Source organism: Petromyzon marinus, chromosome 29, assembly GCF_048934315.1.
Source record: "Petromyzon marinus isolate PM22_M1 ecotype Great Lakes invasive population chromosome 29, UKy_Petmar_22M1.pri1.0, whole genome shotgun sequence".
Lineage (NCBI taxonomy): Eukaryota > Metazoa > Chordata > Hyperoartia > Petromyzontiformes > Petromyzontidae > Petromyzon > Petromyzon marinus.
Window position 1 is genome coordinate 12,117,055 of NC_133695.1, and position 27,288 is coordinate 12,144,342.

General features: G+C 50.9%; 1 protein-coding gene across 4 annotated transcripts in view; it reads right to left on the bottom strand.

Annotated features, from left to right (window-relative positions):
* Nucleotides 1–27,288, bottom strand: part of LOC116947147 (spectrin beta chain, non-erythrocytic 1-like) — a 175,982-nt gene that overhangs the window by 35,598 nt on the left and 113,096 nt on the right. For all 4 annotated transcript variants that reach the window (XR_012945592.1, XM_032962583.2, XM_076070404.1 and 1 more), the window contains 13 exons: nt 24,793–24,873; nt 19,476–19,591; nt 19,058–19,170; nt 16,856–17,043; nt 16,150–16,267; nt 13,875–14,033; nt 12,891–13,007; nt 10,639–10,824; nt 9,175–9,328; nt 7,526–8,396; nt 6,393–6,530; nt 4,570–5,326; nt 638–840 (listed from right to left, as the gene is read on the bottom strand). Coding sequence is in view for 3 of the 4 variants with exons in the window: in XM_032962583.2 (XP_032818474.2) it covers nt 638–840; nt 4,570–5,326; nt 6,393–6,530; nt 7,526–8,396; nt 9,175–9,328; nt 10,639–10,824; nt 12,891–13,007; nt 13,875–14,033; nt 16,150–16,267; nt 16,856–17,043; nt 19,058–19,170; nt 19,476–19,591; nt 24,793–24,873 (3,201 nt within the window). In the remaining variant the exon portion in view is untranslated. The remainder of the gene's footprint in view (nt 1–637; nt 841–4,569; nt 5,327–6,392; nt 6,531–7,525; nt 8,397–9,174; nt 9,329–10,638; nt 10,825–12,890; nt 13,008–13,874; nt 14,034–16,149; nt 16,268–16,855; nt 17,044–19,057; nt 19,171–19,475; nt 19,592–24,792; nt 24,874–27,288) is intronic.

The window sequence follows — 27,288 nt, forward strand, 5'->3', positions numbered from 1 at the left end:
GGGGGGTGTGAGAGTCACCGCTCCGTTTCGCTTCCCCGTGAGGTGTGGGCTGGGAGAGCGACTGCTCGATGCAGTTTAACTCAGACCCACGAGCTTCGTGCTCTCTGTACCGCTCCTGGACGACTGGTGGCCACCTCGTCGTGGTGTTATCGTAGTTGCTGTAATATTTAATGGTTTTGTTTGTTTGTTTTTAAGCGACAGACTTATGAACAAATGGTCTTGGATTGTTATTTTCATGCCGTGCCCAAGCTTGCACTTGGAATTTATGTGCGAGTGCAATTTGTACTTGCATTGCTGCATTTATTCATATTTTAGTGACTTGTTTAACTTTTCTCTATCTTACTCTCACAGGCGGAGTTTACTTCTATCTGTGGGAGGGAGGGTGGGGGGGCAGGGCTTCCCTTTGTCAATCAACATTAGGAATCGTGGGTGCATATAATGAATGATTTTTTTAATCTTTATCATAAGCTACTGAAAAAAAAAAATATCGTGCCCAGTTTGGGCAGGGCATTGCCTCCCCTCTGGGACCCCTGATTGGACATCTGTGAAAAAGCGATTCGTAGCCTCCCCCATAGCTACTCCTCCTCCAGGATAAATAAAGATCCCCGATTCTGATTCCGGCACGGGTGGATCCTACCGGTCCGTGATGTTGTCCACGCGCTCCTGGATCTTGTCCGCGTGTGCATTTCCTGCCAGGACCAGATTTTTTCCGGACGCGATGACACCGTTTATCCGGTCGCGGTTGGCCTCCATCGACGAGAGGAAGTCCTCGTGCTTGCGGATCGCCGCCTCGGCGCCTTCCAGGGAGGCCGGCTTCTCCGTGTGGGACAACACGTACTCCTGGGAGCACACACACACACCGTCATCACAGAGACACAGTAACAACACACACACACACCGTCATCATCATCACAGAGACACACAGTATCAACACACACACACCGTCATCACAGAGACACAGTAACACACACACACCGTCATCACAGAGACACACAGTAACACACACACACCGTCATCATCACAGAGACACACAGTAACAACACACACACACACCGTCATCACAGAGACACAGTAACACACACACACCGTCGTCATCACAGAGACACACAGTAACACACACACACACACCGTCATCATCACAGAGACACACAGTAACAACACACACACCGTCATCATCACAGAGACACACAGTAACACACACACACCGTCATCATCACAGAGACACACAGTATCAACACACACACACACACACACCGTCATCATCACAGAGACACACAGTAACACACACACACACACCGTCATCATCACAGAGACACACAGTAACACACACACACACACACCGTCATCATCACAGAGACACAGTAACAACACACACACCGTCATCATCACAGAGACACAGTAACAACACACACACCGTCATCATCACAGAGACACACAGTAACACACACACACACACCGTCATCATCACAGAGACACACAGTAATACACACACACACACCATCATCATCATCACAGAGACACACAGTAACAACACACACACACACACCGTCGTCATCACGGAGACACACAGTAACAACACACACACACCGTCATCACAGAGACACACAGTAACAACACACACACACCGTCATCATCACAGAGACACACAGTAACAACACACACACACACACTGTCATCATCATCACAGAGACACAGTAACACACACACACACACCGTCATCATCATCACAGAGACACACAGTAACACACACACAAACACCGTCATCATCACAGAGACACACAGTAACACACACACACACCCCGTCATCATCACAGAGACACAGTAACAACACACACACACACCGTCATCATCACAGAGACACACAGTAACACACACACACACCGTCGTCATCACAGAGACACAGTTACACACACACACACCGTCATCACAGAGACACACAGTAACACACACACACACACACCGTCATCACAGAGACACACAGTAACACACACACACACACCGTCATCACAGAGACACACAGTAACACACACACACACCATCTTCACGGTGACACGTGTAGTCACAGTGACACATAGTAACAACACACACCGTCATCATCACAGAGACACACAGTAACAACACACACAAACCGTCATCATCACAGAGACACACAGTAACAACACACACACACCGTCATTATCACAGAGACACACAGTAACAACACACAAACACCGTCATCATCACAGAGACACACAGTATCAACACACACACACCGTCATCATCACAGAGACACACAGTAACAACACACACACACACACCATCATCATCACAGAGACACAGTAACAACACACACACACCGTGATCATCACAGAGACACACAGTAACAACACACACACACACCATCATCATCACAGAGACACACAGTATCAACACACACACACACCGTCATCATCACAGAGACACACAGTAACAACACACACACCGTCATCACAGAGACACACAGTAACACACACACCGTCATCACAGAGACAGTAACAACACACACACACCGTCATCATCACAGAGACACACAGTAACACACACACACACACACCGTCATCATCATCACAGAGACACACAGTATCAACACACACACCGTCATCATCATCACAGAGACACACAGTAACACACACACCGTCATCACAGAGACACAGTAACAACACACACACCGTCATCATCATCACAGAGACACACAGTATCAACACACACACCGTCATCATCACAGAGACACACAGTAACACACACACACACCATCATCATCATCATCACAGAGACACACAGTAACAACACACACACACACCGTCATCATCACAGAGACACACAGTAACAACACACACACACTGTCATCACAGAGACACACAGTAACACACACACCATCATCATCATCACAGAGACACAGTAACAACACACACACACACCGTCATCACAGAGACACACAGTAACAACACACACACCGTCATCATCACAGAGACACACAGTAACACCACACACACACCATCTTCACGGTGATACGTGTAGTCACAGTGACACGTGTAGTCACAGTGACACAGAGTAACAACACGTACTCCTGGCAGCACACACACCGTCATCACGGGCTGTTTGTAGTCTGAGTCGTGCATAAACAACACCAATTATCTACAATTGTTCCAAGGACGCATTTTATGGCAAGAAGGACATTCAATTTTCCATGGGATAGCACCAAGACTGGACGAGAGAACAGAAAACAACGTAGGGCCAGCAAAACCCCTGGAGATATAGATCAGCGCAGCTTCGGTGCCTGACGTGCTGAGCAGACGTAACTTCAGGGAGTCGAATGAGATGGACCGACCGGAGAAGTGCACCGGGAATTTAAGAGATGACAACGCAATGACCAAAGTTAAATTAGCATTGACGCGGTGGCGGAAAATTCCCTGTTCCTATGGCAGGGGTGAGTCTCTCCATCGGACAACCACTGTCGACTTGCCCACACCAAGGTAGTCACGTGATCAACCCTGGAGGGAAGATGGAAGATGAACTCGCAACCTTGCGACTGCGAGCTGCTCGCTCAGCCGCTGAACCACGTGGGCGGTCGTGATGGAGCTGTCACAAGCCATAGTCAAGTCAAGATGAACAAGTGTGACGGTTAGGAGGCCCATATTCATAAAGTTCTACCGGTCAGCTAAAAACAGAGTTCGCGAAAAACGTCGGTGCGACAACAACCGTCAGAGTCCGTGCGACAGTACCAGCACCAGCAGCAGCTCCAGGAGCAGCAGCACAAGCACCAGCAGCACCAGCAGCAGCACCAGCAGCACCAGCAGCAACAGCACCAGGAGTAGCAGCACCAGCACCAACAGCACCAGCAGCAGCAGCAGCTCCAGGAGCACCAGCAGCAGCAGCACCAGCAGCACCAGCAGCAGCAGCACCAGCAGCTCCAGGAGCAGCAGCACCAGCAGCTCCAGGAGCAGCAGCACCAGCAGCACCAGCAGCTCCAGGAGCAACAGCACAAGCACCAGCAGCACCAGCAGCAGCACCAGCACCAGCAGCAACAGCTCCAGGAGCAGCAGCACAAGCACCAGCAGCACCAGCAGCAGCAGCTCCAGGAGCAGCAGCAGCTCCAGGAGCAACAGCAGCTCCAGGAGCAGCAGCAGCACCGGCAGCAGCAGCACCAGCAGCAGCACTAGCAGCAGCACCAGCAGCAGCAGCACCAGCAGCAGTACCAGCAGCAGCACCAGCAGCAGCAGCACCAGCAGCAGCAGCACCAACAGCACCAGCAGCACAAGCAGCAGCAGCTCCAGGAGCACCAGCAGCAGCACCAGCAGCACCAGCAGCAGCAGCACCAGCAGCAGCACCAGCAGCAGCACCAGCAGCAGCAGCACCAGCAGCACCAGCAGCAGCAGCACCAGCAGCACCAGCAGCAGCACCAGCAGCAGCACCAGCAGCACCAGCAGCAGCACCAGCAGCAGCACCAGCAGCAGCACCAGCAGCACCAGCAGCACAAGCAGCAGCTCCAGGAGCACCAGCAGCAGCTCCAGGAGCAGCAGCTCCAGGAGCAGCAGCAGCGGCGCCACGCACCTGGTTGGTGAGGAAGCTGTCGGCCTGGCTGGCGTCTCGCAGGAAGGTTTGGTAGCCGTGCGCCTGGGCAAGGACATCGCGCCGATTGTCCCACATGCGGTGCAAATCCTTCCACCCGCCGTCCAGAGCCTGCAGCCGCTGCTGGAGTAACACGTGCTGCGCGTCCGTTTCCCCTCGGGTCACGTCATCGCCGACGCTGCGGATCTTCTGGTAGTCGTCCTGGTGGTTGTCGGCGTCGGTTTTAATGGCCCCGTGCTGCACCAGCAGGGTCTCGGCGGCGGGCAGGCTGCTGGGCAGCTCCTCCGAGGCCACGGCCATCCGGGCGCCGGACAGCCAGCCCTGGAAGGAGTCGACGTCACGCAGGAAGTTCTGCAGCTTGCGAGCTTCGCCGAGCGACTCTTCGCGACGCTGCAGCGTCCCCGCGAGGTCGCCCCACACCCCGTCCACCGCCTCCAGCTGGCCGAGGATGGCCGGCGCCTGCTCGGGGTGCCGCGAGGCGAGCGCCCCGGCTTCCCCGCGCAGCTCCTGCAGCTTGCCCCCGATGGCGGCCAGGTCGCGTTCGATGCCGAACAGCTTCCGCTGCAGCGCCATCACTCCCGCCAGGTCGTTGCCGAGGTCCTGCGTCGACGCGACCAGCTTGATTTTGTCTTGGATCCACGAGTTGGTTTCTCTGCACTCCAGGTGGTAGTTCTGTATGCTCAGCGCCGACAGGAGGGCCTCCTTCTTCTGGGCCACGTGCTTTCGGAAGACATCCCACCTGCGGGACAAAAGAGTCAAAGGTCGAAGTGATTTCCCGTTCAAACGAGTACTGAAGGATTTGTGCCCATCCGTGGTTTACAGCCGTGCCGGAAAGTCCACATTTCAATGGCAAAGGGGGTGAGCATAAAAGTAGGACAACACCCACTATTGTTGATGTCCTCACGGGTATCGATCCCCCGGACGAATGATGTCAACTCCCAACCAAGATGTGAAATCGCAAAACCTCCCGATCGCCAAGCGGCCACTTGGGCAGTGGCTTAAGTTTAGAGTGTAAACGGTCAGTGGCATGAACTTGAAAAAGTACGCACGTGCTTTAGCGAACAGGACATATAATCGATGAAAGACAAGAATAGGTTTTACCCTTTCTGGGCAATAAAACTGCAGTTGTGTTAAGATGTTCAAACACCAAATAGATAAGCTATTTGCAAGGCATCAAGACAATGCAAGTATCAGAGACACGTAAAGCTCGGGTCGAGCAGTTATATCTACGGGATACCTTTTTGCCAGGATGCAAAATTCTGTTTTATTGGCAGATAGGGTAAAACCTATTCTTTTTTTTCATCATTTTAGAAACTCGCAAAAAGGTCCCATATAACTCCTTTGCAACTGCATGAATGTATTCATAAACAATCTACTGCTGCTACACCACGTGGCCGGTGGACATGAAATGTAAAAAATGATGGAAAAATATTATTTATTTTGCCAGGTAAGGCCCACTGAGCTATTCAGCTATTTTTCAGAAGCGACCTGGCTATCACAAATGACAGCTCAACGAAGTGGCTTATCTTGTGGAAATTTATAGCAGCCAAATACTTAAAATGCACGTTAATTCTAAACGTGGAGGGAAAAACCAGAGGACCCGGAGAAAACATCCACGCGACCACGGGCAGAGAGAGAGAGAGAGAGACGCAAACTCCAAATATACAGCAGGCGGTCAGGATCGGAATCGAACCCACGACCTCTTGTATAACAGGCGAGGTCGTTAACATCTCCTAGCCACTGTGGCGCTGTAGACACAATGCCTCTTGGGAGGGGGGGAGGGGGGGAGGGGGGCGGCCGTCCACCTGCTGTTGAGGTTGTCTCTCTTAGCGTGGATCGCCGTCTCGCTCGGATGTCCGTCCCTGATCAGATGCTCGGCCACTCCATTCACCACCCCGATCCGAGAATCCTGGGCACTCATCTCAGGCTCAAGGCCCTCAAACCTGTGGAAAACAGAAAGGAGAGTGTCCCACACTTTGCCGACACGGGCACACGACGGACTGAAACGTCCACGGATTAAAGATTAAGATTGACGGCGGATCACAGTCATGGGAAAAAAGTTCAATGTACACACATAGTGCACTGCCCTGTGAACTTGACGAACTGAGTTTATCCCCATGAACAGCCAACATCGGTGATATCTAAACCGGTCCTGGCCAACGTTTGCTACCCTGCACCGACCATAACGGTAAAGTATGGTTAAACAATCCCCATGACCGAAAGACACGGGAAGAAGGCCTTCATCCAGTAGCGGATTAATAAAGGCCGTAAACTAATGGATGTTTAATAACGGTACCGCAGTGGGGTGAAGCGATCAAAGATGACCATGAACGGCGGCAACGCAGTGACGGACGAGGGTGGCCGAGATGGGAACGTAGCGGTACCGACCGATCCTCCGGCAGCCCAAGTTCACTCGCGTGGCTTTAAAACTATTACAAATATTTGTTTATTTAACCAGGTAAGGCCCCACTGGGCTATGTAGCTCTTTTTTAGAAGTGACCTGGCCACACAAATGATAGCTCAACGAAGTGGCTAATCACGTGGACATTTATAGCAGCCAAATACTCTAAACGCACGTTGATTCTAAATGTGGAGGGAAATACCAGAGGACTCGGAGAGAAACCCACTCGACCACGGGGAGAACTCCAAATACATAGCAGTAGTCAGGCTTGGGATTGCACCAAGGACCTCCTGTATGCCAAGCGAAGAAGTTAACATCCCACCAGTGTGGCGCCTTTTTTGGTTTATACATTCTGAGAAGTGTCGGTGATGTACCCACGTACATCGTGACGTCTCCACCACTGGTGACTGTGTTACATTTGGCTCAAACCTGCCCAAGGGAAAGAGCACGACCAAATGTATGCATATACGTCGACCTTACTTTGCACCGTACGTAGCCAACCACAGGCGAGCCTCACGTGGGCAGCGTGCACTCTACCTGTGCTGAACGACCTCGAGGTCCTCCAGCTTTTCCGGTATCTCCAGCTGGTCGAGCCACTTCTGCTTTTCGTCGATCCACAGCTCGCACGCGTCGGCCTCGCTGAAGAGCTTGAACAGCGCGAGGGCGTCGTCCAGCTGCTGCTTGCGCTGGGCAGCGAGCTGCAGCAGGTCGCCATACTGCTGCTTGGTGTTGCTCATCCTGTCGCTGACCCCGCCGCAGCGGGCCACCTCGTCGGGCAGAGCGTCGGCCTGCTCCTGCAGGCCCCGGATCGCGGACGCGTAGTTGCCGATCTCCTCGACGATGTCCCGGTGCTTCTTGGCCAGGGCCTGCGTGGAGAACTCGTCGTGGCCGATGTCGCCGCTGGAGACGAGGCGGAAGTGATCCATGGTCCACGCGTCCGCGTCGTCGGCGTCGGCCAGGAACTGGAAGAGGCTCGCGGCCTGCTCCAGGCGCAGCTTGCGCAGGGCGGCCGCCCGCCCCAGCTCGGACCAGAGCGACAGGAGGTTGCCGGCTCTCTCGGCGATCTTGTCCGCGGCGAAGTGCCTCTCCTCGACCATGCCCCGGCCGTCGGCGACGGCCTGCCGCACCCGCTGCTCGCGGTGCTGCAGCTCGTCCTCGAGGGCGCGCTGCTTGCTCAGCAGGCGGACGATGCTGGTGAGGTCGCGGCCAAAGTCGTCCGACGACAGGATGCGCTCCTTCTCCCGGATCCACGCCTCCTCCTCGGAGATTTCGCCGACGAGCTTCCACAGGCGGCGAGACTCGAGCAGGCCGGCGCGCCGCTCGGCCGCCATCCGCAGCAGCTCGTCCAGGCAGCCCTCCAGCATGGCCACCCGCGCGCTCACCACCTGCGGGTCGCACGCCTGGTAACCTGCACGGCAAGCGCACGCGGGAGATTCACGACGTAAAACAGTCGTTGGGGGATTCATGCTTTTGTAATGTTTGCGTGATCAAAAAAAAGTCTATTACGTATCAAAATAGGTTTTTCCCCTTTTTTTCTGGCAACAAAACTGAAACCTTTTTACAAGGAATCACGTTAAAGCATTAACCACAATGCTTGTGGTCAGAATGCAAACAAAAAACATACTCTGATAAGATATGCATTGTCTTTGAAACTGATTGGTCCACACCAGAGACAGCTTTCTTTTGAGCCTCGTCTCAAACGGTGTTAGACCAGAGGACGCCAAAAGGCATACAGCTCAAAGGCAATGCACAATCAGAGTGTGTTAGTTTAATTTCTTTCGCACCGTACGTAGCCAGCCGTGCTTTATCGGAGGTGCGGGGAGAAGGACAACAAACTAAACAGAGAAAGCAGTTATAAAGAAATGAGTTTTCAATCTAGATAATTGAAAAGTGCATAGCCCCAGTGGCTTCCTAATATCGGAAAGGAAGAGCGTTCCAGATGGACGCAAAAGGCGCATCTGAAAGCGAGCGATGCGGTGACCACCGTCTTTGTTCGACGGCTAGCAGCCAAAAGCCACCGCTGCTGCGAGGATGGCCGGACTCCGCGTGATGCTTTATGCCCCTTGTCGAGATCAGCGAGGCATCGTGGCAAGCACTTAGCGTGCGGTGAGCGTGACCTTACAAAGGGCCGCAATGGCGGAGAGCGAGTGCAACGCGGAGGGCGGGACGGGGCGCGCGGTCCTCACCGTCGCTGTTCTCGGCAAACTTGCGAGCGGCGGCCGTGACGTTGTGGACCCGCGTGGCCAGCACGGCCGCGTCGGCCTCCAGCAGCGCGTGCTTCTGCAGGAGGTCGTCCACGCCCAGCAGGTGCTTCCCAAAGTCCTGCGACAGCAGCCGCCCCTGCGCCGCGCCAGCACGCGCGTCAGCCCCTTCCCAGCACACAGCAAGGCGGCGCGTGTGCGCGCTTGACGAATGCAATGTCTCTGGTGTAGGCCAATCAGTTTGACAGGCAATGCGGACACTATCAGAGCACGTTTTGTGTGCGTTTTGCAACAAGTGCTGTGTGTGGTAAGTGCAGACTCGATGCCTTGCAAAAGGTTTCTATTTGGTTTAGAACATCTTAACACCTCCTGTTTTATTGCCAGAAAGAGTAAAATATATTCTTATTTTTCATTATTATTTTGGATACTGATAAAACGGTACCCCATGATATAGCTGCGAGAGTCAAGCTATACTCGGTGTCTCTGATACTTGCATCGTCTTTGTATTCTTTGCCTCTCGGCGTTCTCGGGCCTGACATTGGTGGGACTAGCCCATAAAGAAGGCTGTTTCTGGTGTAGGCCAATCAGTTGAAAACACAATGCATATATTATTACAGTTTGTTTGCATGTTTTCCACATGTATGCGTGGTTAATTCAGACTTGATGCCTTGATATATGTATCTATTTGATGTTTGAAAATATTAACACCTATTGTTTTACTGGGTAAAACCTATTCTTATTTTTCATCGCAATGAAGCAATTGCTTGAACGTTTACATATGTATATGTTTTAAAGCATTAGTCTTTTTGGAACTCACGATTGATCATTTCACATCCTGATCATGGTCGCGCTCGCTCGCACGATCCAATGGTAGGCGGCCGAATCGGCTCGATACGGAGTGTGAATGATGCTCATATGAACAAGTGTCGGGGGAATGATGGCCAAAAATGCTCCAAGTTGATTTATTTTTGGATTAACCAGGTGAGAGTCTCATTCGCAAGAGCACCTTCAATCCGTCCCAGAGCGCTTTCACCTACAAAAGATATTCCTAAAAACTTCAAGTTGGCAGCCGGCTTTCTTTCTCCACTTAAATCATCCTGGCATGGCCTTTGGCACCTCTGATTAGCACGGTAGGCTACGTACGGTGCAAAAGAAGTTTAATGTGCACAGAAAGACTCACACAGACGAATACACTCACACAGATTCCCATGGCCTCACACAGATTCCCATGGACTCACACAGAGACCCATGGACTCGCACAGATCCGTAGTGCGTTGTCCTAGCCCTGCACCTCCGATTAGCACGGTTGGCTAGGTACGGTGCGAAAGAAGTTCAACACACACACACACATTGGCAAAACTGGCCTGAGCTGTGGAGCATCTGTGGAGCAAGGCCCGAGGCGCCCCTAGAATCCGAAATGCTGGAACCGTCGGGTCGTGGGGACCTCACCTTGAGCTCCTCCATGCTGTGCAGCAGGTGCAGCATCTCGTGCAGCGTTCTCTGCAGGGCCACGTTGGCCTCGAGGCGGGCGCGCCGCCCGCACAGCAGCTCCTGCAGGTAGCGCCACAGCCGCAGGACGTTGTCCCGACGGGCCGCCACGCGCGCCACGTCGTGATAGTTCTCGGCCTGCAGCTCCTGCGCAAAAAAAAAAACGCCGCACGGATCCCGCCCCACCACCCCCAAGCCGCGGGTCACTCTCGTGCAGCAGCGCCGACTGTCGCGCTTCAACGTGCCGCTCGCCAGGCCTCGCCGCTGGGGAGACCGCCGGGTTGTTGGGGGCGCCACGGGCGGCGAGAGGAGGACGTGGGTTTTATTCCGACCCTGACGCGTGCCGTATATTTGGAGCTTCCGTGTCTCTCTCCCCGTGGTGGGGTGGATTTTTCTCCGGGTCCTCTGGCTTTTCCGTCCATATTTAGAATCAACGTGCGTTTAAAGTATTTCGCTACTATAAATGTCTGCGTGATAAGCCGCTTTGTTGAGCTATCATTCGTGGCTAGGTGGCTTCTGAAAAAGAGCTATATAGCTCAGTGGGCATTACCTGCTAAAATAAATAAAAATTGTTAAATAGTGAGATAAATAGTTGTCCGTACAGCACCAAGGCTCTGGGATTCTCTACCTCTGGAGGTCAGAAATTCGCAGTCGTTGGAAACCTTCAAGTTCCAGCTGAAGACTCCACCAGCTGTTTAACCCGGCCTGCTCTGTCTCTCTAGCTCTCTCTCTCTGTCTCTTTAGTCTTTCTCTCCCCCGGTTACTTCTCACTCATTTCTTCCTCCTTTACATACACGGCGCTAAGAGATCCATTGTTTAAAGAAGTCTTATAAATCTCAACAATATATTATTGTTGTTAGCACCCAGGTTCTCACAACCATTCGTAATCCAAGTGTGGCCGCGTTTCCGGGCTGAACATATGTCCTCTCAGGCTTTGGCCACGCACCACCGGCTGTGCGGTGTGAGGTTAGGAGGAGAAATGTTCACAAACGCGCTGCCTCAACCCGCAAGGCCAGAGTTGGAGTCACAAACGCGTTTGAGACGTGGTGCTACAGGAGCACTGAGGAGGAGGAATGAAGAGGCGCTGGGGAGAGCGGCTTAAAGCAGGAGCTGCGGGAAGTCTGTTCAGCAGGTATATGGAACAAGCGGGGCATGTCACACGGAGGTCAGTTGACGTAACCGTGATGATTGCGTGGGAGTAAATGTCAGAGAAGAGGGGGGAAGAGATGGGTCAGCTGGGCAGGAGATGTGGGCCACGTGGAAAGGACTTGAGAGATGCTGACGGTCACAATACCTGGAAACCGTCATTGACATCAGCCTTCGTTACGAGGCAATACACAGAAGTGTCGGAAGTCTATCGGTTCGCTGGTTAGTGATTCATGCAAGCTGATAGTTGTGATAGTTGTGATTTTATCATTTGTAAATGTTCCCTTTTCCCTTCTATTTTCTTCAATATTTCAGGCCTCCATTGAATCTCATTGCAGCTTTTTACCCGGCAGGCATTCACCTTTCTTCTCACATTGTGTATTATACGTCTATCTGTACCGTCGACCCACTATGGGCCATTACGCTACACTCCCCGTCGCAATTCACACTTCGTGGACTCGGGGCCACTCGTCTCTGTGCCAGCCTCCAAGCGGCGAGCGTGCATCCTGCTGCTGTGCGGCCAAGCCCGTGGAGGGACGCTGCTATCCTGCCCCCCAACGTCAGGAATTGTGACTCTGTGAGCACCTATAAACCCAAGCCTGAAACACCCACTGATATTCATTTGCTTTTCCTTTGCTCTGATTGGACGTTACCTGTACTGTGAGTGTAATTATAACTTTTGTCTTTCATCATATAATTGTCTGCATTCTATCGAAAGCGCAAGTGGAGGTGTCATTATTGTCATCATCATCAGCTCTTACTGTATATAGATTGGATGTCATCGTTTAAAAGCGAGACATGTGCAGCGCCTTGAGACCTTGGCACGGTTGGCTACGTACGGTGCGAAAGAACTTCAACAAACATACATACATATGAAAGGCACTTCATCAAATAGGGATTACGATAATTATTACTACTTTAAACAGGCCGGAAGCAAAAATAAAAATAAAACAAACAAACCCTGTGACCTGCATGTGCCTATGAGAATGCTGTAAAGCCTTGCAAGCGCTTAAACAATGGGACCGCCGCCGGGCGGCCTAACGGGTCGTGTGGGAGCCTGCGGCTACCTGGGCCACGTGCAGCACGGCGTGCACGCGCTCTTCGTAGGCGGCCATGTCGGTCTCGATCGCCTCGTGCTTCTTGGTCGCCGCCTCCACGGCCGCCAGGTCGCTCCCAAAGTTGTCCTGCAACGGCAGCTCTCCGTCGTCAGCGTGAGCGTCGTCAGCGTGAGCGTCGTCAGCACGAGGAGCGCACGCACGCTCAGGGCCACCGCAGCGGCGCTCAGGGCCAAACGGAACGCGTGCGTCTTGGCCCGTGGCGTTGCAGAGAACCACCGTAACGGTCCTGGGAATCGCCTAGGTCGACTCAGCCTCAAATGAGTACCTGGTGCGATGTGCAATAAACTCCGGCACTAGGGAGGTGAAGGCGGGCCGGGCGTGGTGTTGGCCACCCACCCCCTCTCGTATGTCGTGCCGGCCTTCATAGGTGCTCGTTAGAAGCACTTGTCTCTACAGCCTGATAAGGCTATAGGAGGGCTCTTTGTCTTGTGCTCCTCTCTGCTGTTTAAATGGGAGACCCTTCCATTGTTGTGCACTGTGAGTGGCTCAGTGTCGTTCTTAGCCCAGTTTAGCAGTGAGCCCTGTGAGTTAGACACTGGCTCTCACACTGGCTCTCAGCGAGTGAGGCACTGGCTCTCACACTGGCTCTCACACTGGCTCTCATTGATTAAGACACTGGCTCTCACACTGGCTCTCAGCGAGTGAGACGCTGGCTTTCACGCTGGCACTCAGACTGGCTCGCGGCGAGTGAGACACTGACTCTCCCACCGGCTCTCAGCGAGTGAGACACTGGCTCTCACACTGGCTCTCATTGATTAAGACACTAGCTCTCACACTGGCTCTCGGTGAGTGAGACACTGGCTCTCACACTGGCTCTCATTGATTAAGACACTGACTCTCCCACCAGCTCGCGGCGAGTGAGACACTGGCTCTCCCACCGGCTCTCGGTGAGAGCACAGTGGAGCCCCCCCTGTGAGTGAACGCGCCGCTCACCTGCAGCACAAGACACTGGTTCTCGGTGAGCCAGCTCTCACGCATCGCCGCCTTGCGGTCGAAGCGGCGCGCCAGCTGCTCCAGCTTCTCCTGGCGGATGAGTTCCTCCCGCAGCGCCAGCTCGCGCTCGTGTTCCGCCTTCTCCAGCCGCTCCCACGCCTGCAAGCAGCGTGTGGGCACACACACAAGGCGCCCGTCTCAAGCATGCGTGCACACACACGGGGCGCCTGACTTGAACGTGCGATCACACACACACAGGGCGCCTGACTTGAACGTGAGAGCACACACACACACAGGGCGCCTGACTTGAACGTGAGAGCACACACACACAGGGCGCCTGACTTGAGCATGTTGTTCTAGCACATTTATGTTAACGGCGAGAGAGGTGTTTAGTTTGTTGTCCTTGCCCCCGCACCTCCGATTAGCACGGTTGGCTACGTACGGTGTCAAAGAAGTTCAACATACATACATACAGCTGTGTATAGTGTAGGAACCCAAGAATTGTGCCCTGATGAAGGCTGCATAGCTGCTGTTAATGAGCCCACAGCAGATACCACAAGGTGGCATTATTTAAGCGGTTCAAATTGCCTCATGTGGCCAACAAGAGTGAGTTACGCGATAATCACCATCTTAAATGCGTGGGTTTATCAGGTAATCCACTCTAAATGGCCATGCAAATAAATCGGTGCTACCTTACGTGGCAACAGTTTCTGCCAGGGTCCATGGACAAAGTGCGGAGCAGCTGCAGACAAAACACGTTCAGCTCGCAGGAGACTGAAGCTTGTGGCTGGCAATTTCCTGCTTCTCTTGTGCTTGCAAGCTTGTTTGACAAGCCTATACGTGTCCCACTGATATGTTATCTACCGGAGCTGGGAATGAGCCGAAGTAAATACAAACCCCCTTTTAAGCACTGCATTAGCGGAAGTGTGTGCGTGCGGGCGTACAAAATCAAAACACTTCACCATGGGTTGAATTAATGCCGCTGCCCTATGACGGACACACGTATAGTGCAAACATTTCAGACAAAGGCCCTTCCACTGCGAAGATGATCCCCTCTGAAGAAGGACCAGGGACCCAGGAAATTACCTGACAAATTTTAGAACCGTTTGTTTGGAAAGTTAAACAAATGACTTGGTGATGCCGAGTTGGCAGTGGTGCACGGTTAACAATAACACAACACGTTCGGCAATAACACTGCCGCCTTAAAATATAATTACATATTCTTAGTTCTTTCGGTAAAGTCACGTTGAAGGGAAACAACAAAATAATAAAATATATATAAAACAATACAAATTCTCACGACGTTTCGACCATAACACAAACGGTCGTCTTCAGGTGTGTTGGTTTGCATAAATTTATTTTTAAACGGTGCATTTATTTATTTATAAAAAAAACCGTTAGCGCCACGCGCAGCGATTTGACAGTTTATTTAGGACTAGTCCATCTATAGTCCAACACACCTGAAGACGACCGTTTGTGTTATGGTCGAAACGTCGTGAGAATTTTTATTGTTTTATATATATTTTATTATTTTGTTGTTTCCCTTCAACGTGACTTTACCGAAAGAACTAAGAATATGAATTACTGCAGTCACGAAAGCTTTAAATCAAAATATAATTACATGTAGGGCAACGTTTCGGGATATGGCCCTTCATCGTGTTGGCATACAGAGGGCAGAGACACCGAGTGGATGATACGAGTAGGAGACTCCACAGTTCCTTTGTAGGATCGGTGGCAGTGAGAGGAATATTTCACAGTGTGGGTTCGCGTCGATGACCTGCGCACGTCCGCCGTTTGCGAGATCCGCCCTCAGCTTAGGACAGCAGAGCGGGGTTGTCCGTCCGCCGCAGCCCCGGTGTGTGGAGTGGACGTTGAACTTCTCGCGCAACCGTACGTAGCCAACCGCGCTCATCGGCGCGAGACAGCCGCCCAACGAAAGTAGCGCAGCCGTGACGAGCGGCGCTTTTAAGATCGGCCTAAAAGCCGCACTTCTCGTCTCTTCTGTTGAGTTTCATTATTTTCTGTGCCACCCACGCTTCCGTCTCAGCTTGTTGCTGAACACGGCCGCCCATTACAAATCTTGGATTGATGGATTGTTGTTGATGCTGCGTGGGGAAATCCAGTCAGGCGTTGGCTTGACTCGTAAACTACCTTGACATTGGTGAAAGAGGGCTCGGTAGCTCACCGGATTCCTCGTGTGCAAATAAATATTCTGACTCTGTAAAAGCGAACCGGATATTACCATCAGAACTCCACGTGCACTACGCTCGTTCACCTTGTTGATCTCGGAGATGAGCTTGCCCTCTCCCGGCAAGAAAACCTTCTGGTTGTTGGCGCGCATCCTGCTCTGGATGGTGAACAGCAGGACCTCCAGGTTTCCCTTCTCTGTAAACCTGGGCGACGGCACGGGGGAGACACACGGTGATGGAAGGAAGCCGTGCCCTGTCTGTGACCGTGAGGGTTGCCACGGTGGCTAAGAGATGTTAACTACCTCGCATGGTACACAGGAGGTCGTGGGTTCGATCTTGATCCTGACAACTGTATATTTGGAGTCTGCATGTTCTCCCCGTGGTCGTGAGGATTTTTCTCCTGGCCCTCCAGTTTTTCCCACCACATTTAAAATCAACACGCGTTTAGAGTATTTGGCTGCTAATAAATCTCCACGTGACAAGCCACTTCGTTGAGCTATCATTTGTGGTCTGCGTAATTTACGGTCATTATAATTCAAAGTTCATCCTTTCAAAAGAAATCTCAACAAGATAAGTCATGCCGCTAGCTTTCAAGAGCTAAACATTTCACCCAGGGCCACCCACAGGTTCCAGAGGTCTCCTGGATTCAAACCCAGACGGGTGGCAGCCCTCGACGTAGCCAATCGTGCTAATCGGATAGCGCCGTGGTCATTACAGTATCACGTGTGTGTGTGTGTGCGAGCGCGCCCGCGTGCTGCCGTGTGAGTGCCGCTGCCAATGCTGCTGCCGTACTTGGCCGGCTTCTCCACGGTGCGGTAGGAGCTGAACGCCTGCAGCTGCTGCTGCACGCCCGTCAGCGAGTTGGCGAAGGTGCGGTTGTTGAGGATGGCGATGGTCTGCTCGATCCAGTCGAGGAGATCCGAGGCCAGGCTGTCGTACTTCTCGATCATCTGGTCGGTCTCCATGGCGCTCTCGAGCACCTGGAAAGTGTAACAAACAACAACAAAAAACGCCGCCGTTACGCCAGAGAGGAGCCGTCGCGCAACGTGATGCTCCCCCTGCCCAAGACGAGTAACATCTCAATGAGGAGCAGTGAGGCTGTGGCGCACCATCGTCTCGGGCCGCGGAGTTGCTTCAGGGCGTGCCACGGGCGGTTATTGCCCTGCACGTGCTGCAGGAGGGGGAGAATGAGGCTGCCGCATGGCTCTGTGGCTACGTGCGGCTGGGGTCGCATTGTATGTAACATTGACAAGTATATTAAAATATTTATCTAGTTATTTTTCTTGCATATCTGGCGATCTAACTGTACGACGGTCACGTGGAAAAGCATTCGAAGTTGTTTAACTGCATGAAGTTATTCGTAGATGTACGACGGGCCGTCATAAACATACAAAAGCAGAGTTCGCGTCGAACTTTAGGAAAAAGCCTGTTTAAAAGAGATAACAGTCATTGGGTGATGTTACAATTTTTTGGGCAAATGTCTTTGAAAGATTGTGATAAGAATAGCCTGATATCGATGTATACTTTGGATGGCCTACGCTATCATTAGAACCGCGTATTTTCCCTGCAACCAGCGGTAGAAAATCCTCGTGTCCTGGGACATTTCACATTTTCTGTTTTTTTTTTTTAAACTGCGATGGGTTTCCGCTGGTTGACGAATGGCGCCGGCCCCCTGATGCTGCATTCTCACTCTCGGCGGTGCGCAGAGTGGAACTGTTTATTATCTCAGCTCCTCAATGCATCCGCTGTGTCTTCTTCGTGCCAGACGTTCATTGGATCATCATAGAAATCGTATATCGAATACTTGAACACAGCCGTGATATGGCAAGTGTACGTGGACGTTAAGGTTCGTTGTGTACAATATAGTGCCGTGTTTCGAGTGCAAAACAATTTGTCGGTAATCGTCGTGTTTATTCCGCCCTGCTGCATATGCATTTACCATAATTCACGTGCATTTGATTGAAGTATTTTTTGTTCCAAAATAGTGTATACAATAGGATTTTTTTTTAAATCATTATCATCAGCCATGACATATCCACTGCCACCACCCCTCGTGGTCTTGTGATTCAACAAGTCACCTAGCACCTGCAATGAATCCACGTTGACACATAGATTGCTCACGCGCATCAGCACCTTCTCAATTTTCCCCCCTGCAATTGGCCTGATGTAACGCTTGAAGGTTTGCTGCTCGCGCAATCCCGTGCAATTCCATGCAATTGCATGCAATCCCATGCAATCACATGCAATCCTGCGTAATCTCGTGTAATCCCATGAAATCGCATGCAATCCTATGCAATCCTATGCAATCGCATGCAATCCCATGCAATCCCCATGCAACCCCAAAAAAACCAGTACCGCAGCGTAGCGAGCATGTGCACGTGCCGGACACACGCACACCAGGGTGCCGATGCGCACGCTTGGTAACGGAGCAATGTTTTTTGAGGTGCATCAGGGAGTAGTCCGAGTGAGTCTCAGTGCACGGAGCGTGATCAACCAACCCAGGAGAGCGGCTATCATTTCCGCTCGATCTGCACCCAAGCTCGACTTAATGAAGAAAACAATAAAGCTCAGCACATTCGTCATTAACGCCGAGTGGCTTCAAAAATAAACGATATAGAATAGACGACACTTCGGGCAATGGCCCTGCTTCATAGCACGCAGGCCAGAGCGATGGAGTGGATCATACGAGTTGGGGACTGCACTCTTTAAAGCATGGGTGGGGTCCGATGAAAATGGCATTTTAAAAAAAACGTCTGATGACGAGTGTGTCAATAGGCCTATGGGTAGTTACACCACAAGCAATGGTATTTGGGCAAGAGACAAAAACCTTCACTCATAACAACAACAACAACAAAAGCATTACGCTAAACAGACTCCTTTGTCTCTGCAGAGAGAAGCTGAATTTACAGACACGCGCTGCTGCCCGCTGTTCCCGCCGAGTCGGGCTGCACGGGTTGGCACCGTCGGTCACGCGCAGAGCAGAGCGGGGCACACCTTCCCAATGCGCTTGCCCTCCACGGCCAGCGCCTTCATCTTGGAGAAGTAGTGGTAGTAGGTGACCACGTAGGTGATGACCGACTTCTCGTCCGGGTGCTCTACCGCAATGTCTGCACGCCACGCGCAGAGAGACGGCACGGAACGCACAGCAGGGATACAAAGATACTGAGACCCACCCTCACCCACCTGTGTAGCACTAACAGACTGTTGGGGCAAATGCTGTTCAGCGAGCAGCACCTACGAAGGCCGGCACGGCACTGGAAAGGGGTGGGTGGCCAGCAGGGCAGGGGGTGTGGGACAGGGCAGGGGGTGTGGGACAGGGCAGGGGGTGTGGGACAGGGTAGGGGGTGTGGGACGGGGCAGGGGGTGTGGGACGGGGTAGGGGGGTGTGGGACAGGGTAGGGGGAGTGCCCACCCTCTGCGTCCAGTAGCTGCGTCAGCCCCAGCTTCTGCTCGGCCACGTTGAAGGCCGTCTGCATGTTGCCGTAGGGGTCCGCTGGGTCCAGGGCATCAAAGTCGATGAGGTCCGGCCTGTATGAAGCGAGGACATTGGTCGCCACCGTCACCACCGATAGCGGCTTTGCTCTACGTTGGATGCGTTCCGTATTAGAACACAAAAACTCCCCAAGGCCTGAATCTCGGGATCGGAGAGACACGCGCCGAGCAAACGACGCTTCACGGTTGAAATGTACGCGAGATACGAAGACGATGCAATGCGATGACAAAATAATAGCGGGCAATATTATTTATGATATATATGTTACTGCATTCATATTTTGCCATGATTTCCATACCTATATATTATTTCAATAAAGATATACAGACGCAAGGCGCAAGCAGCATCAGAATGAAATCTCATTCATTTTCCCGGCACCTCCGATTTGCACGTTTGGCTACGTACAGTGCCAAAGAAGTTCAACACGTGTAAACAACATACAGACCAGTAAACCAACACAACACAGCGACTTTAAGCCTGCCAATGTGTTGGAGTTTCGATTTGTTTCATTCAAAACGCCATACATGGACTCCTCTGCCGGGCAGCCCCAAGCCACCTCCAATATCTCCGTAAAGAGCCAGCCCGCCTGCCCGGCCGCCGCTGATTGATGATTTGCGCGTTAAAATAGTTCCTCCCGACGTAACGTCGCCCGTTCACGTCGTGCCAACTCCGCTGCTGGGAAGCCACGACTGCTGCTGTTCCCACCAGTCCCAAGCGCTCGCCATACAAGGTGCCCCGCCAGCAACGCGCGGACCTTGCGGTCAGAGGTCACCGTCACCGGGGGACCGTCGCGAGGGCAGCCGTGCCTGCGGTTGTTTGAACGCGCGATGGGTCATCGTCATCAGGACGAGAGAGAGAGAGAAAGTGCGGGGGACCTCGTCGCCCGTTGCGAGACTCGGGCCACATCGTCGCGATACCTGTACTTCTGAATTGGCGGTTACCTGTACTGGTGAATCAATGGATACCTGTACTTCTGAATTGGTGGTTACCTGTACTAGTGAATCAACGGATACCTGTACTTCTGAATTGGCGGTTACCTGTACTGGTGAATCAATGGATACCTGTACTTCTGAATTGGTGGTTACCTGTACTAGTGAATCAACGGATACCTGTACTTCTGAATTGGTGGTTACCTGTACTTCTGAATTGTTGGTTACCTGTACTTGTGAATCAACGGATACCTGTACTTCTGAATTGGCGGTTACCTGTACTGGTGAATCAACGGATACCTGTACTTCTGAATTGGCGGTTACCTGTACTGGTGAATCAACGGATACCTGTACTTCTGAATTGGCGGTTACCTGTACTGGTGAATCAACGGATACCTGTACTTCTGAATTGGTGGTTACCTGTACTTGTGAATCAGCGGTTACCTGTACTTCTGAATTGGTGGTTACCTGTACTTGTGAATCAGCGGTTACCTGTACTTCTGAATTGGCGGTTACCTGTACTTGTGAATCAACGGATACCTGTACTTCTGAATTAGCGGTTACCTGTGTTTGTGAATCAGCGGTTACCTGTGTTTGTGAATCAGTGGTCACCTGTGTTTGTGAATCAGCGGTTACCTGTGTTTGTGAATTAGCGGTTACCTGTGTTTGTGAATCAGTGGTCACCTGTGTTTGTGAATCAGCGGTTACCTGTGTTTGTGAATCAGCGGTTACCTGTGTTTGTGAATCAGTGGTCACCTGTGTTTGTGAATCAGCGGTTACCTGTGCTTGTGAATTAGCGGTTACCTGTGCTTGTGAATCAGCGGTTACCTGTGTTTGTGAATCAGCGGTTACCTGTGTTTGTGAATTAGCGGTTACCTGTGCTTGTGAATTAGCGGTTACCTGTGCTTGTGAATCAGCGGTTACCTGTGTTTGTGAATCAGCGGTTACCTGTGTTTGTGAATCAGCGGTTACCTGTACTTGTGAATCAGCGGTTACCTGTGCTTGTGAATTAGCGGTTACCTGTGCTTGTGAATCAGCGGTTACCTGTGCTTGTGAATTGGCGGTTACCTGTGCTTGTGAATCAGCGTTTACATGTGCTTGTGAATTCGCGGTTACCTGTGCTTGTGAATTGGCGGTTACCTGTGCTTGTGAATTAGCGGTTACCTGTACTTGTGAATCAACAGATACCTGTACTTGTGAATCAGCAGTTAGCTGTTCTTGTGAGTCAGTGGTTACCTGTGCTTGTGAATTAGCGGATACCTGTACTTATGAATTGGCGGTTACCTGTACTTGTGAATCAACGGATACCTGTACTTGTGAATCAGGGGTTACCTGTGCTTGTGAATTAGCGGTTACCTGTGCTTGTGAATCAGCGGTTTCCTGTGCTTGTGAATCAACGGATACCTGTACTTGTGAATCAGGGGTTACCTGTGCTTGTGAATTAGCGGTTACCTGTGCTTGTGAATCAGCGGTTACCTGTACTTGTGAAACAGCGGTGACCTATGCTTGTGAATCAGCGGTTACCTGTGCTTGTGAATCAGCGGTTACCTGTGCTTGTGAATCAGCGGTTACCTGTGTTTGTGAATCAGTGGTTACCTGTGTTTGTGAATCAGCGGTTACGTGTGTTTGTGAATCAGCGGTTACCTGTGCTTGTGAATCAGCGGTTACCTGTGTTTGTGAATCAGTGGTTACCTGTGTTTGTGAATCAGCGGTTACCTGTGCTTGTGAATCAGCGGTTACCTGTGCTTGTGAATCAGCGGTTACCTGTGTTTGTGAATCAGTGGTCACCTGTGTTTGTGAATCAGCGGTTACCTGTGTTTGTGAATTAGCGGTTACCTGTGTTTGTGAATCAGTGGTCACCTGTGTTTGTGAATCAGCGGTTACCTGTGTTTGTGAATCAGCGGTTACCTGTGTTTGTGAATCAGTGGTCACCTGTGTTTGTGAATCAGCGGTTACCTGTGCTTGTGAATTAGCGGTTACCTGTGTTTGTGAATCAGCGGTTACCTGTGCATGTGAATTAGTGGATACCTGTGCTTGTGAATCAGCGGTTACCTGTGTTTGTGAATTAGCGGTTACCTGTGTTTGTGAATCAGCGGTTACCTGTGCATGTGAATTAGTGGATACCTGTGTTTGTGAATCAGCGGTTACCTGTGCATGTGAATTAGTGGATACCTGTGCTTGTGAATCAGCGGTTACCTGTGTTTGTGAATCAGCGGTTACCTGTGCTTGTGAATTAGCGGTTACCTGTGCTTGTGAATCAGCGGTTACCTGTGTTTGTGAGTCAGCGTTTAGCTGTGCTTGTGAATTAGCGGTTACCTGTGCTTGTGAATCAGCGGTTACCTGTGTTTGTGAATCAGCGGTTACCTGTACTTGTGAAACAGCGGTTACCTGTGCTTGTGAATTAGCGGTTACCTGTGCTTGTGAATCAGCGGTTACCTGTGCTTGTGAATCAGCGGTTACCTGTACTTGTGAATCAGCGGTTACCGGTACTTGTGAATCAGCGGTTAGCTGTACTTGTGAATCAGCGGTTACCTGTGCTTGTGAATCAGCGGTTACATGTGCTTGTGAATTCGCGGTTACCTGTGCTTGTGAATTGGCGGTTACCTGTACTTGTGAATCAAGAGATACCTGTACTTGTGAATCAGCGGTTAGCTGTTCTTGTGAATCAGTGGTTACCTGTGCTTGTGAATTAGCGGATACCTGTACTTCTGAATTGGCGGTTACCTGTACTTGTGAATCAACGGATACCTGTACTTGTGAATCAGGGGTTACCTGTGCTTGTGAATTAGCGGTTACCTGTACTTGTGAATCAGCAGTTACCTGTGTTTGTGAATTAGCGGATACCTGTACTTGTGAATTAGCGGTTACCTGTGCTTGTGAATTAGCGGTTACCTGTGCTTGTGAATCAGCGGTTACCTGTGTTTGTGAATCAGCGGTTACCTGTGCTTGTGAATTAGCGGTTACCTGTGCTTGTGAATCAGCGGTTACCTGTGTTTGTGAGTCAGCGTTTAGCTGTGCTTGTGAATTAGCGGTTACCTGTGCTTGTGAATCAGCGGTTACCTGTGTTTGTGAATCAGCGGTTACCTGTACTTGTGAAACAGCGGTTACCTGTGCTTGTGAATTAGCGGTTACCTGTGCTTGTGAATCAGCGGTTACCTGTGCTTGTGAATCAGCGGTTACCTGTACTTGTGAATCAGCGGTTACCGGTACTTGTGAATCAGCGGTTAGCTGTACTTGTGAATCAGCGGTTACCTGTGCTTGTGAATCAGCGGTTACATGTGCTTGTGAATTCGCGGTTACCTGTGCTTGTGAATTGGCGGTTACCTGTACTTGTGAATCAAGGGATACCTGTACTTGTGAATCAGCGGTTAGCTGTTCTTGTGAATCAGTGGTTACCTGTGCTTGTGAATTAGCGGATACCTGTACTTCTGAATTGGCGGTTACCTGTACTTGTGAATCAACGGATACCTGTACTTGTGAATCAGGGGTTACCTGTGCTTGTGAATTAGCGGTTACCTGTACTTGTGAATCAGCAGTTACCTGTGTTTGTGAATTAGCGGATACCTGTACTTGTGAATTAGCGGTTACCTGTGCTTGTGAATTAGCGGTTACCTGTGCTTGTGAATCAGCGGTTACCTGTGCTTGTGAATCAGCGGTTAGCTGTGCTTGTGAATTAGCGGTTACCTGTGCTTGTGAATCAGCGGTTACCTGTGCTTGGAATCAGCGGTTGCCTGTACTTGTGAAACAGCGGTGACCTATGTTTGTGAATCAGCGGTTAGCTGTGCTTGTGAATTAGCAAATACCTGTGCTTGTGAATCAGCGGTTACCTGTGCTTGTGAATCAGCGGTTACCTGTGCTTGTGAATTAGCGGTTACCTGTACTTGTGAAACAGCGGTGAGCTATGCTTGTGAATCAGCGGTTACCTGTGCTTGTGAATTAGCGGTAACCTGTACTTGTGAAACAGCGGTGAGCTATGCTTGTGAATCAGCGGTTACCTGTGCTTGTGGATTAGCGGTTACCTGTACTTGTGAATCAGCGGTGACCTATGTTTGTGAATCAGTGGTTACCTGTGCTTGTGAATCAGCGGTTACCTGTGCTTGTGAATTAGCGGTTACCTGTGCTTGTGAATTAGCGGTTACCTGTACTTGTGAATCAGCGGTTAGCTGTGCTTGTGAATCAGCGGCTACCTGTGCTTGTGAATCAGCGGTTACCTGTGCTTGTGAATCAGCGGTTACCTGTGCTTGTGAATTAGCGGTTACCTGTGCTTGTGAATCAGCGGTTACCTCTGCTTGTGAATCAGCGGTTACCTGTGCTTGTGAATCAGGGCGTTGAACGCGAGGCCGTCTCTCCAGCTCGTGGTGAAGTTGTGGACGCGCACGTTCGGGTATCTGTAGAAGGCAACATAATAATAATAATAATAATAGATAATTTACATTGATTCTTAAGGCGCCTGCCGCTAATGTCTCAACACGGAGCGCCACGCTTCCTACTTCGCCACAGTTTACGGAGCTTTAGATCTGAATCAGAATATCAGAAACAGAATCTGTATTTATACAGCAGGAGGAATACGATGAGCTATAAAGCTCTTCATCACAGATGTACAGTCGGGGCATGGGTTAAGAAACGTTACAACAAGAAACAGTACAACAACACGAGAGTAGTGCAAAGTACAAGAAAGTTAAACACATCACCCAAACACAAACAAACACAACACTAAACAATCGCCATCCTACCAGGCAAAGCCCACTGAGGTATGAACTTATTTTTCAGAAGCGACCTGGCCACAAATGACAGCCCAACAACAAAGTGGCTCATCATTTTACTTTGAGATGTGACACCTTGTTTGCAACGGTATCCAGGGTGTCAACTGACCCTTACATAAGCAAACAGATGGAAACTGCTGTCGCGACGCACTGGGACACAATTAGACGCCTGTCATGTACAATAAGGCATTGTATTCTCAATACGATGGTTGCCCACCCCCCTGCTTTTGAGAGGATGTCTATCCATGATATGAGGATGTTTCTTTTTTCTTATTGGGAAATATAGGCACCCCTTAGTTAGTCCCACAGTGGCCCGTGCCACCGTGGGAAACGAGGAGGAGATGTGTTGATTTCTGTCAGTTTTGTAAATGAACTTGAAACCTTTTTATCGTACATTATCTTAACGGAATTTATAAAGCGCCTTAACCAAGGCACTTTACAGAGACTAAACAACGGTACAACGGTATGGCTGTGATGATGATGGGGGTGGTGGAGACGAGGTGAATGAAATAGACGGAGGTAGCAACGTGGGCGAATCTGCGATGATGCGTGACATCGGTGACAGCGACGTTGATGACAGTGAATGATGATGGACGGATTGAATGAACGGGGTTAATGAGTGACAGCCGTGTAATGAGAATATGGTGGTGGTGGTGGTTATGAGAGGCGGAGATTAAAGGGGGCGGGGGGGGTAGTGGGGGTGAGCTAGTGAACAATAAGAATGCGTTTTGAGTGAGGGGTGGAAACTTTGTGAGCGAAGGTGACTGCTTCATGTGGAGGGGGAAGTTTGTTCCACTGAAGGGGGGGGGGGGGGTGCAAGAAGAGAGAGCGAAAGCGTGGATCGAGCACAAGGAGAAGAGGAATGGAGAGAGAGAGAGACAGAGCAAAGATTGAGAAGATAATAACCGGAGCACGAGGGAGTGATGATCAGACCCAGCGCTATCTGGGCGGCGGCAGTGGCTGCCTGTAGTGATCTGGCGCTGTGGAGGCAGTAGCGAGGGTTGGTGGATCACCGCACAGATGCCGCGAAACTCTCTTCTGCGGGAGTTGAGGTGCTATGCCACGTCTCGCCAAGACAATGCAATAAAACTGTGGGCTCCACATGCTGCTGCTGTACGGGATAGAGTGTTTCTCCCTCGCACGCGTGGGTATTCTCAGGGCGATCCACCCGTTAATTGGCTGCCAGCACCTCAATATGGACCGCAGAGCTTGGGCAACCCACGTGCCTGCGGTTCCTCCTCGCGGCTCTGAGTCGTTCTCTCTCGACGTGAGCGAGTCAATATTGTGCGGCACGTGACCAGTTGACATTCTTATAGTAATACCCCGATTACGCCCTCCCGCTCTACATAACTTTGCTCAAGGCCGTAGCCATGGAGTCAACATTGGGGAGGACCAAATCTTCCAGGGGGTCTGGGGGTCCCCCCCCAGAAAAAAAAATCTAAATTTGCAAACGAATTTCCTGCTTAAAATATTTAAAAAATCACTAACACACAGGATGGACTTTTTATTTATTTTTTACAATGCTGTCTAATCGTGTATTGTATTACATTGCTCTGTTTTTTTTCTTTTTTACCTTTTCTTGTTTCATTGTATGTAATGGCAGAGATTAGCGATTAATAAAGTACAACCATAACCACAATCATATAAACAGAAATCTATTTTATAGCAATATTTGGGGGGGACATTTTGACCATATTTGAATATTGGGGGGGGGATATGTAGCAGCGGCGAGATGTTGATCACCTCGCCTGGTATCCAGGAGGTTGTGGGTTCGATCCCGACTCTGATGCCTGTATATTTCGAGTTTGCATTTCTCCCTCCCCTTGGTTGCGTGGATTGTTCTCCGGGTCCTCCCGTTTCTTCCCTCTACGTTTAGAATCAACACGCGTTCAGAGCATTTGGCTGCCTTAAATATCCACGCGATAAGCCACTTTGTTGCGCTATCATTTGTGGCCAGGTCACTTCTGAAACATCGCGACATAGCCCAGTGACCCTTATCTGGTAAACAAAACATTTAAATGACCCTTGTGTGGATAACCT